The sequence below is a fragment of the Lepisosteus platostomus genome, chromosome 22 (genome assembly GCF_059453375.1).
Source record: "Lepisosteus platostomus isolate fLepPlt1 chromosome 22, fLepPlt1.hap1, whole genome shotgun sequence".
Lineage (NCBI taxonomy): Eukaryota > Metazoa > Chordata > Actinopteri > Semionotiformes > Lepisosteidae > Lepisosteus > Lepisosteus platostomus.
Window position 1 is genome coordinate 11,795,013 of NC_142632.1, and position 12,376 is coordinate 11,807,388.

The window sequence follows — 12,376 nt, forward strand, 5'->3', positions numbered from 1 at the left end:
ACAAGGGGATATGTTGCTGAAGTTGAATCCCAAAAGCCAAGAAGAGTTGTTGTTTTTTTTTCCTTTCTTTCCTGACAACAGTCCTGTGTGATTTGGCACATGCTGTCTCTTAGGACTGAATTCAGCTAAATACAGTTTGCACTGAGTTTTGGGTAGCATTATCAGACAATATTGCAGTCTCTTGCAAAATGTACACTGAGCTAAAAGACTGCAAGTCACCAGCTGTGACTGAGGTAAAAGGGTTTGGAAATGTTATACAAATCCACTGTAGTCACTAACAGAATATGTTCCTGTTGTTTGTTGAGAGTGTCATGTCAAGGATATCTGTAAGAGCTATTTTGAATCTCAGCAAGGCAAGCTATACCTTTTTTAGAAAACAACATAGTGAAATATAATAACAAATATAATAATGATCTTTAAGGTGCTCAGTTTATATTGTCTAATAATTTCAATAACTTTTTTTACACCTAAAACAAGCCATATTGTGTGTTCTAAGAAGCTCTATTTGATGAAAGCCAGAATTTATGTATTTGTAACGAGAAGTCAAGGAAGGTCATAGTTCTTTTAAATCACTTCAGTATTTGTCTATAATAAATGAGCGCTTAAAACTTCACTTCTCCATTAGTTGATTCTTTCTAGGTGGCCAGACATTGAAAATTGATGTTTCACTTTTGATTAAGGCCCAATCAGTTATGCAAACGGATCACTGTCAAAGCTAAACCAGGCGGGAGAGCTTCTGTTTGAATAACTCGCTATAACTCCAGGAAATTAAAACAACAACAACAAAAAATAGGGAAAAATCCTGAAATCTGCTCTTTATTTTGAAAAGGAATACATCTTCTGCTTTCCTTCTTTCAATAGTGTCTTATCCAAATGGGAAATCTCTAAAACCCTTCATAAGAAAAGGATTTTTAAAACCAGCAAGGACTTACTTGTCTTTTTCTCAGTAAAAAGTAAACATCCAGAACATGCTTACACTATCAGGGTTTTATTTCTTTGTTTTTCTTGTAACTTCCATTTGAAATGGGGAGAGGGAAGTTATTTTTTCAGTCAATCAAAGTGAAATTTCCTATGGTTCTACAACAGCAACATCTCCAACTGCACCCATACAGTACTCACAGTTAAAATTGAATCGAATCTGGAAATCCAAACAAGAGGTTCCTGCATCATCTTTATCTCATTTAATTCCTTCTGCAGATTAGTCATGTGGTCAGGTATACACAGGAGGTACGCTTACAGTATAATGTTCTGTAACCTGATATGAAAAGGTGAATTCTCCTGGAATATTTCAGGTATTGCAAATTAATGAAGGCCTCTCAACTATCGCAGCTGCTTAAAACATTCCTGTCTGTAGCAAACATGCCCTTGGCAATGTATGGTGCTTATGAATGCCCTTGATTGGTCTTTTTTAGGGAGGACTCAGTGTAATTGAACTCGAATATAAGCTAGTGTCCTATAAGTGAAAGAGACAAGCACTTCAGCAGCTGTGCCACCTCATCCTGTACTTGAGCATTAAATTACCTTTAATTGAAATGCCAGCTTATTAAGCGAGTAGGCGTTAGGAGGCAAATGATTTCAATGTCTGCAGACCTAAAAGGGTTTCATGTTTTTGTACCTATTTATATGTATGTGTGTACGTAGATGATCCATGCCTCTAAGTGTGTATGGTCACAAAGGGGAGCAAGCCTCTATGCTTCTGCACATTCTGCACACCTACATTCTTGTCTCCTTCAGCTTGTTTCAAAGGATATTTTCTCTTTTAATTCTGATTTTAATCACATTGGTTAACTATCAGCTTGTAGTGCCATGACCCGACTAAGAGGTATCTAAGCTCAGTATGAAATCAATACTCCTGAAAAGTTCCAGTCTTATGTGGATCAACATCCTTCACTTAAAATGACATCATTTTGTTTTCTGTGATGCTCAGCATTGCTTTTCAGAGTGGAGAGCCTGCAGCAGATGAACTACAGTATGGTGATACAGTTTTCACACAGACTGTTTTATGAATTCACATGCGGAAGATCAGCTTTTGTGACCACTGTATATTAATCTCCACTACTTATTTGAAATGTTATTTATGTGCATCATAATTTTGTACATTGAGAAAGCTGCACTTAAGTGGAATGTCATAGTACATTTAAGAATCACTATCATTACAGAGCTGTTTTTTTTTACTTCAGTGATGGAGGTGATCACTGTAATAGCCTATACAGCCTGAATTTTACCACATGAGCAAAATAGGAGAAAAATAAAATGAAGTGCCTCATGGAGATAATGCTGCAGGGAAGATCAATGAGCCAGACAGCAGATGAGACTGAGTTTAACAGGGCTTTCATGTTCTTTTAAGCTTGGTAATGCTCAACATACCACAGCTCATCAGCCCTCACTTGGGGCAATAATGTCACAGTAAGCGCTAGTGCAATTTTGCTCCTATCCCAATGACAGCCTGTGATTTTGTAGATTCGGTGTCTATGCATCCTATGTAATTTTCATGACTCTTAGTTGTAGGTCTCATTCACAGGATGCATTTCTTAATCTTAACATTCTGCGTTTTCAATGTTTATCACGTGACGCCACTTTAAAACTACGTTTGATTTTGTTTCTTTTAAAAAAAAATCTGCTACATGAGAAATATTGCAATCTGACATTTTTTAAATCTTAGCCACTTGTTGGGTCTCATCAATCTCTAAATCACAGTTTACAGATGACAGTGATCACCCACTTAGCTTGCATTTCAGTTCTGCATCTTATTACTGTACAGCTTCATAATTATTTTTGCCAGTTGTAATACACCCTGACAATGCTCTTTTCAATGGATTGGAGAATTGTGGAGGTTATAATAATTACATCTACAATATTTTAAATAATTAAGAAAATCCTATACCCAGAAGTCTAAACTGGAATTTATTGGAAATGCAGAGACTGTTAATTGCTTTTTAATGGGAAGTCCGCTGTTGTCAAATAACACTGAAAAAGTCAAACACTACTCATTCTTAACCTGTGCTGCTAACTCTCCTTGTAACATTACTATACTTCTAATTATACTGTTATTTTACTGTAGTGCTGTTTTGCCCCACCTGGTGGTGACATTGCATTATTGCTCTAATTATATTTATTGTAAATCCCTATATATTAATGATTTATTAATTAATAATTTAAATAATTTACATTTGTGAAATAGCATATATAAATCAATTTATATATAAAGCAGAACCAATAACAGCAGTCCTGGTACCAGGCTTTGTTTTGTTTTAGTCTGCAATACCATTTCACAGTTTCACAAAAGATTTTTTTTCCACAAACACATATTTAAATGCATAACAAATTAAGGCTGTTTACTTCAATGTTAATGAGAGGGCCTAGGTGGCCAGGTTTAATTAATCACTGTGCTCAGTAACAAGCCTGGTGCTATTAAATTGCTTTTAAGTAGGTGCAGTCTGATGTCTCTCTGTGCTCTTTGATTTTGCAGATTTGTTCAAAGAATATTTGCTTTCATTTGGGTGTATATGCATTTGAGAGCCACCTTGTAAATACTTGTTGATATCAGTCTGAACCAGGGATGTGTTAGGGTACATTACTCCTATTTTTAAGTTCAAGGCAGTACAAATATGGAGTAGTGGTTATGACTGTAGTTTTCAATCTGCATTGTTGACTCAGCTGATGTGTCCTTGAATAGGTTGCTTCAGTCGTTTGCAAATGAGCACTGCAGTTCATCTGGTGCTTAGCTTTCATAGAACTAGCATCCCATCCAGGGACATGGGAGTTTTGTAAGTATACTTGTACTGTACAGGGATGTACAGTAAATGCGGATCGGCTCTGACCCTTTTAGCTACTTAGGCTTATAGAGGATTTTAACATAACCTAAAGACTGTAGAGAAACTGTACCCTGCAGAAGAAATTGGGCAGGTGGCAGTTTTGTGTTATGTATTTAATGTAAGATGTCTGGTCTTTAAAAGACAAATATTGTGCGTATTGTCATGTATCCATATGTGTACCTAATTTTTCCCACTCAACTCAAGTTTGTTGTCATTCTGTGAACCCTGGGGTTTGACAATTGCTGAAATACAAGGGCTGTCTTTTTTACATTCTACAATCAGATCTAGTTCATTAATGCAGAACAGCAAATAACCCCACGTGCCCTCCCCATGACTGCTGAGCTGCGGCATCTACTTACTCTCCTCTTGAGACGAAAACTATTAATAGACAAGTTAGGAGAAACATGCCGTTTGAATTCTGTAAATCCGCCTGCTGTCTTCTTAAGCCATTATGTTAAATGATGTATGAAACACGTACAGTCAGAACTGTGACGCCTGCTCTTGTGGTTTTTTTTTCAAATCAAAATCTCCAATCTGCTGTTAAGAAGGGCAGTGTACCGAATTAATGTTTCATTTGTCCCACTCCTCCACCTCTTTTAACACCTTCTGTTCCATTTATATTGCAAATGCCTGGACAGCCACTGATGTTTTATTTTTTTTATTTAATAAGCTGTGACATATTAAAATTTAATTAAAGTATAAAGAGATGAGATAGCTCAGATAGAAGCACTTCAGTGTACGGAATGAATACAGAGTTCTCTCTGATCGCTCGTCTACATTTCGTGTTATTGTTGCCTACACTTTGATAGCTCTGCAGAAAGGCCTTTTGAAACCAACAAAAGACAAGGGTTTTCCGCTGAAGCACAACAATATTGAGGATATTGTCACTTGTCAGTCTGCAGATGAAAAGGTAGCTATGGAGATGTACTGTTTATTTGTTGTTTTTTCTCCTTTCTAATGTGTTTAAAGGGAACAGAGAACTGAAGCATTGAAGGTTTTTTGTATTTTAGTTATTCAGTTTACACTCACGTTACTCTCTTTCGAGGCTTTTTTAGTATCATGAATGAGCTCCATCCAAATTAATCATAGGGTCCTGAGTTCTTGTCTCCATCCTTCATCTGCCTGTTTATACCTAGCTGTTTTGATATGGGTTCTGCTGTTTAAAGCCTCTGTGCAGAGTATTTTTTTTTCTTGAATAAAGTTGATTTGAATTATTGAACCATGATTTCTCTTTATTAATCACCAGAGAGAGTAGAAAAATGGTGGGTGGGTTAGGTATTGTACCATATGATTCAGGTTACTGTTGCTGAGATATAACAGGCAGTGCCCTGGCTGGTCTCATCTTTTTAAACAGGGCACTGTTAGGCAGTCACTTTATGATTCATTGCAGAGAGCTGGCATATACTGTATAATCGAAAGCTTGGTAGCCTTCCAGTACAGGGCATGGTAAGGAAAACTACAGGGGCAGACAGTACAGATCTCGTTGGTGTGCAAATTGTGCCTAGAGGTACTGAGAGGTATAAAAATGGCCAAGTTTAACCAGGTACTCTGCTGAGAAAAATATCAGTCTACAAGCACAGGAGTGTAGAATGAAATAAATGCATAACATTTTTTTCAAGTAAAAGCATAACAGCACATTTTCTTCTGAAGAGTGTTTTTAGGAGTTCTTTCTGGATAAGCTATGATGATCATAATCACTGACAATCACACCTGTCTCTCCCAACCATTGCTTTATTGCCTGCTGCTACATTACACCTGACTGATAGCTGTTTCTTGCAGTAGAATGACAGTCTCTTCAAACTTGTCACTTAACCTCCCTGTTAAACTGGAGCTCAGCAGAGGCCTTCTGTGCTCACATTGCCTTCTCAAGTGATATTGAGGACGTGTAGTGTATGAATGGTCTCCATAATACCAAAAGTAAAATGACTGGGTTTCTAAAAGGACTTAGCTCCTTTAGTTACAGGCACAGACATTTAGGGTAGTCTTTTAGATCAGGGGTTGCAAATAGCATTTAAAATGTTTTATGAATGACATGTCCACATTTTTTAGAAACGTATAATGTTAGCATGCCCAGAGGGGTTGGGCAGCCAGTTGATGTTGGACCCCTAGAGGTTTTTTCTCTCCTTACAGAGGAGTTTTTGGTTCCTCTCCTTCGTTGTCTTTTGGGTTTTTCTCTTTCTGTATTGTAATGTCATGTACTGTCACACTGCTTTGTTAAGTGCCTTGGGGCAACCTTGTTGTGAAAGGCGCTATGTAAAAATAAATTTAATATTTATAAAGTATAAATACTTAACATAAATGTGATAACCAGCCTCTACTGTGGATTAATGAAATGTTAGTAATCCTGACCATAGAATGTGCCATATTCTGTGCAATAATATTATAGCTCTTTTTAAAATCATTGATAACATAGTAATAGCTCATTTATAGACAGTTCATAATGGATATCACAACTAAGGTGTTAACACATTTCTTAGTTCAGTAAATAACAAATCACTGACTCATCCTGAGACATGCAGATCTCCCTCACAGCCCCTGTGTCCTGGAAGGAATTCACAGCACAGATTTTTCAATTTGTCCCATGCAAGATTAACATCAGTCTACAAATCAGAAAAGAACCTTAAGTTCAATTTGTTTGCTGTTAGCTTTTCTTGTATCTAATTGTGTGCAACAGAGAATTAAAGTGCTGCTAAAAGCGTACCTTTTTCCTTTAAGCACTCCAAACATTGGAAACCTGCCTTCTTTTAGGCAGTTTGCGTTAGGAAGGAAAGAAGTTGGTTATGTAGAAAAGCAACATCAAAAAACATTTCTGCATGAGAAATATACTGCACGTAGACAGTGGGCATCAATGTAGCATATTTGCATCTCGAATTTGGCAAGCTTTAAACTGTCTTTCAACCAAGTTTAAGAAAAATGACATTCATGTAGTTTTTGGTATTCTACTTATGATACAAGTGAGCTGACTGTAGTGTACAGACCAGTCATGTGTGCAACACTGCTGAGTTTAACTTGATGAAAGTTTTCACCCACCGGGGTTTTGTGTGCTGTGACAGAGAAGGGGAGAGCGGGGCGACCAGGGGGAGCCGGGGCAGAGAGAGACAGAGCAAGGATGACCGTGCATTCCAGCTGTAGGGGTCAATGCTATAAATAGGCTTGTGGCAGATGCATGAAGAGAGAGCTTCAAGAGCATGCTCTGTGTCTCACAATGACCCCTCCAGCTTGACAACGTCTGCATGATGCATAACACAGACTGGCTGCACATTTTTGTTTGTTGCATGCAAAAGAGAAGCAGGTTTCTCATTGATCTCCCCAGGAAGGATGCTAAAACCTTTTTATCACTATGGCCTGTTCTTATCTGTATGATATAGCTATAAACTTTAATGGTCAAGCCCACATTTAAAATCATATTTGTTTGTTTTTTAGTAGCGACAATTAAAATGTGAGATCTGATTAACACAAGCAAAATATTTTGAATTGTAATTTTCTGCAAGAAACATGTAAGAATCTAAAGTTACAGATCATTGTGAAACCAGTGGAATCTCAGAACATCTGTGTAGAATTCCAAGGAATATTTAATATCAAGTAATTTGCCTACCTTTAAAGAAAGACAAGATCAGAAAAATAACCAAAAACTCTACAGTGTACACCAAGCTTTTATTGCATTTTTCTTCTTTGCCAGAGCAGAGGAATGAGCTTGTTTCCTCTGTGAGCAGAGTGGTGAGGACAAACCTTCAGGCACTCCATCTGGAGACAGATGTGCCCTTGTCCTCTCAGACGGCTTGTTAGGAGTCATAAAGCAAAACTATTGATGTGGCGAGAAGGGTGATATAATTGCAAAAAATTGAAAGCTAAATATTGGCTTTATCTCTTCAGTAATAAAGCGCCATGAAATTGATTTTAATGCTGCAGCACCTCTCTTGGGCAGCTTCTTATGATGCGAATACAAAACAATGAGCCACAGAGATCTGCTAATTAACTCATCTAATCCTTAAAAGTTCATCTTTTTCAAGAACTTTGCCAGTCAGTAAGTATGAAAGCTCTTTGTTATTACCAGGGGAAGGAAAGACACTGTGTGAAAACAAGGGATTGTGCTCAGCTGCTGCAGGAAAGGGCATTTTCTCTGCAGTAATGATGACAGCTGTTTATTAAGATGCAGGGATATGTGGATGACTAGTTAACATTTACTCACAAAATGAATTGCTTGATTTTATCTTTTCATTTCCAGTTATTGAGAGTTGCTACAACAGTAATAATATAATGAGCATCAAAAGTAACATATCAGACTATTAATGCATGAATGTTCTTGGAAAAATAAAACATACAGACGACATGTTTTTGGAATAATTTTGTCTTCTTGATCATATACTGTATGACTGACTGTTATACACTTAGGTGACTTTGTTGCATAAGAACTAAGTCATCTCATTAGCGGGAGATTTGGCTGGGTACAGCTGATGAGGTGATTTAACCTGTTGAATGTCAAGCCTGATGAAAAGCAATAAAGTAAAACATACTTTTTTGCAATATGTTGCCACAATGAAAATTAATTATATAGCAGTTGACTATTATACAGGAGCGGTAGGCACAGTGATCACAGTGGAAAATACAAACTCCCAATGGGGTAAAATAAAACTTCAGGGGTCCCAGGCCCAATGGTCGCCCCCCCACCTCCAAGCAATATATTTTGTGGTACAATAATTCTGATAAATCACAGACAATCTCTACGCTCAAATCTTCCTGCTGCCCTGGGTCTGTTGTCAGAATTATGTGTGAAATAGCTGTGGTTTCCTGGCTCCTGGATTTACCTTCTTGGGTCTATTATATGTCCTGATGGACTGTGTGCTCTGCATCCAATGCTTGGATCCAGACATTGGGAATAATAAATATAGAAAAATCATGTAAGAGTGACTAGGTGAAGGAGGTAAATATCAGTATGTAACACACTCTGAACATCAGATGAGCTATTATACTATAGGGTAAAGAAATAGGTCTTGAATCTTTAAAGGCTGAGGTCATATGGGCATCTCTTATGTGTTTTTGGAGGTCATTCTACCGTTTAGGGCTCAGTTTGTTTTTTCTAATGATTTTAAATAAGCTGAAGTCTTGATGTAGTGCCAATGCCATCTAGCAAAAGCTTTCTCGTAAGGTGTCATTGTGACATTTTTCCTGTTCTCCAATGAGCCCCATTGAATATGTGTGGGGTGAGCTCGGATGACGTATAGTGTCTAGGGCTCAGAGACTAGTGAACAGGCACAGGCCTGTCCAGCCTTTACAGGAGGAATTGCACAGCATCCCACAGGACCGTATCTGCCACCTGGTGCAGAGCACGAGTTGCAGATACACAGCTTGTATTGCTTACAGTGATGGCCGTACATACCCATAGCCTGTCAGCCCCATTTTGATCAGCCTCGTTGATGTTAAGAATATTGAATTTACCCACGTCGTGTGTATTTAATAAAACGTTAATGCATCTCGAACGAAAAAGATGGTCATTTTCCTGGCAATAACTTTGTGAGTGCAATGATAAGTGATAAGTCTATTTTGATTCTCAGTATATTAGTGTGGTATGAAAATGGGCCTGTTTTACTGTCGTGCTTTGTTCTTCTGTTCTTTATCTGCTACTTCCTGACATAAGTCTTTCACATCTATATACTTATTTTGAAGAGTTCTGTACGTGTTCAAATTATACAGACAAAAGATACTTAATCAGATATGTTCTATTAATTTTTAAAAATCCTGATGAGAAAATTCTCAATGTGTCACCTCTTGTAGTCAATATTTGCTTGCAGCTCTTTTCTTGGAGTATTTTCTAAGTATTTTTCAAACTGTAAGGACTGGTGCATTTTGTGGCACATAGCTGAACCTTTTCTTTTAAACTGTGGGAATGCATTATTAAAAATATATCATTAATGCTACTGCTCCTGTCCCAGGTGGACAGTGACAGGAGGACTTGTGGTCATGTTAGCAGACGTTGTGGCCGTGAGGGTGTCCATTCTCAGCAGGTCCACAAAAGTAACAAATTCACTATATTCTACCAGTTGTCGCCACTTTTTTTTGTTTTCTACATTCTTTCATCCTTCTTGATGGGGCTCTGAGGGAGTATTCTCACACCGCGGAGGGTCACTGAATGGACTGCTTTGGTACAGCTTCACTGAATTCCTACGCACACTCTGCCAAGGTGGCAAGAAAGAAGCCTTTGTTCCGTCCTGTTTCGTGGGTTGGAACCTGTTTGGTACTTCTTTTAGTGTCGTCATGGAGACTCCCTTTTGTCTTTTCTTGGATTAGACTCTTAAGAATCCTCTGGCTCTGTAGGCTTTGAGGCTGTGTAGAGTTTATTCCTCAGACACTTGCACCTCTTAATAATATAGGCAACAACTGCTTTGCTTTCTTTTCTATTTCCTATGTACAGTAGTTTATTTTTTATAATTTTATCCTTATACATACAGTACATATGCACATAGACAGATATCTGTTCATAAGAGACATTGATAAAGTACATTCAAAACGATCTGTTGCAGTTTATTTTGAGATTATGTCCACTAGTTTATTTCCAACTGGGGGGAAGTTCCCATCTTGTTTCAAAAGAAATGAGTACATTTGCATTGCATCAGAGCCAGCTGTCCAATGCTTGGATTGTTCTTCCGTTTCAATCTTTAGCGTGCAAGCAGGGAAATTACAGGTAAACCAAATCCACAATGATGCGATATCATCATTTGTGATGATGCCAGTGTGTCTTCTAAGCTAAATAAAAAAATTATAATATGTTACAGTGTTAAGATCTGAACATCACTGCTTTCTGAAGAAAGAATTAAATCCTTCCCTGAATTTGTTTATGTTGTCCCTCACTGTGCAGGCAACACTGTGCAATATGGCTTCCTCATGTATTTGTGTTTGACAAAACCTGTGAGCATCCCACTGTCCTTGGTAAAATATAATTGATCGCACAGACTAGGAAATGTTGTATTAGATTTGTTGTCACAGAATGGGCAGGCATTTGAAAGTAATTACTGTAAATAGTAGAGTAACAGTTTTTAAATAATAAAGAAACACAAATAAAAAACGACAAGAGAGCTAATGGGGGTGTTTTCTGGCAGAGTGTTTTCATTATTGAAATGTTCATATCAGCACCAAAATGATTTGCAGCTTTCATTAATATATAACTTCTGAAAAAAGCTATTTGCACAGTGGGTGGGAGAGGGAAAAGTCTTCATCTACATCAAAAACTAATACTAGAAAAGCGCATAATTATGTGGAATCCTCATGTCTCAATAGTACCATCTGCCAGTGTCAGGATTTCATTGTCTGAATTTAGGGTTTACGTCTGGCCTAGACATTGTTTAGTCAAAGATGTGTTTTAATTAGAAACCCAGTGGGTAATTGTATTTGTAATAATGTTGCAGACAGAGTGTTTTGATTTATTTTCTTTTATGATATTATGATGCAGGTATGCTGATAATCTAGTCAGAGAAACTGAGTTTTTTACTCTTAATAACAGGCCCTGTTTTCCCCCTCAAACAGCACTATTGCCGTATCTAAATGCAAGTATGTTGTTTCCTTTTTTATAATTCATCTTTTTCTAATGTAGTGGCTGTGTGGTGTGTTTTTGTAGATTTCTAATGGCCTTTGTGCTTCTAGCATAGGAATGCTAGGTGTAGACATTTTGGCTTGTATTTCTGCTTCTCAGTGTTATACTCTTTTGTCTCCTGTTGTCTTTTGTTGTAAGCTTCTTTAGTTTCTACCATAGAATTTTGAACCATTATAGACCCTTCTCTTGTGATCAAAGCCTTGCAGGAGTTTCACATTCAGGTACGTTCTAGGAACTGTTACAAAAACACATTCTTCTTTCTCTCCAATGCCCTCTTGAAAATGTTTGCCAGGCACTATAACTATAGAAAGGTCACATTTCGTACTTACAGCAGGCAGGATCCCAAGACGTATTGTAATGGTTCAAAGATTTCATAACTGTATGCTTTCAGTGATCACATGGATTAAAAAAAACTGAGGGGCAGAGGGGGAGTCCTGGGAGTCCTGTAGCTTTTTCTGAAGAGTCATGCAGCTAATCCTGAGATATCTGGCATGCATGTTAATTGTGGGACTTGGCTGATGCCTTGAATTAGCTGATGTTAGCTTTTTGTACTACAACTAAAGAATAAACACACAATGAGAGAGGTACCATTAATGTAATGCACCTTGCAAATTGAAAGGTGGAGAACCATGTTATTTTGCTGCCAAATACAGCTGTGGAGCCATGCCTTTATTTTAGGATTTTTAAAGTGCTGACAGAACAGCATTCTTTAACTAGAATGACTGCTGTTCGATTTTATGTATTAATTATTATTTTAGTATTAATTTAGTAGCTTTCCCACTTCATTGAAATCTCAAGTCTGCACTTCAGCCTGGTTTATGGAAAATTTTTAATTGAAACAATTAACAGCACTTTAGTTATTATTCTCAGCCCCTTAGAATCTTATAAAAGACTTATCAAGATTATTGACGAGTTACAAATGTCACAAAAATAAATTATTTAATTAGCACAATTCAAATGTCAATGAAATCGGATA

At 37.4% G+C, this 12,376-nt stretch overlaps 1 protein-coding gene across 24 annotated transcripts in view; it reads left to right on the top strand.

Annotated features, from left to right (window-relative positions):
* msi2b (musashi RNA-binding protein 2b) overlaps positions 1-12,376 on the top strand; it is a 249,468-nt gene that overhangs the window by 192,202 nt on the left and 44,890 nt on the right. For 14 of the 24 annotated variants that reach the window (XM_088615733.1, XM_088615744.1, XM_088615730.1 and 11 more), the window contains exon 11: positions 11,334-11,357. The exons of the other annotated variants lie outside the window; for them this stretch is intronic. In XM_088615733.1, coding sequence (XP_088471859.1) covers positions 11,334-11,357 — 24 coding nt within the window. The remainder of the gene's footprint in view (positions 1-11,333; positions 11,358-12,376) is intronic. 24 annotated transcript variants of the gene reach the window in all.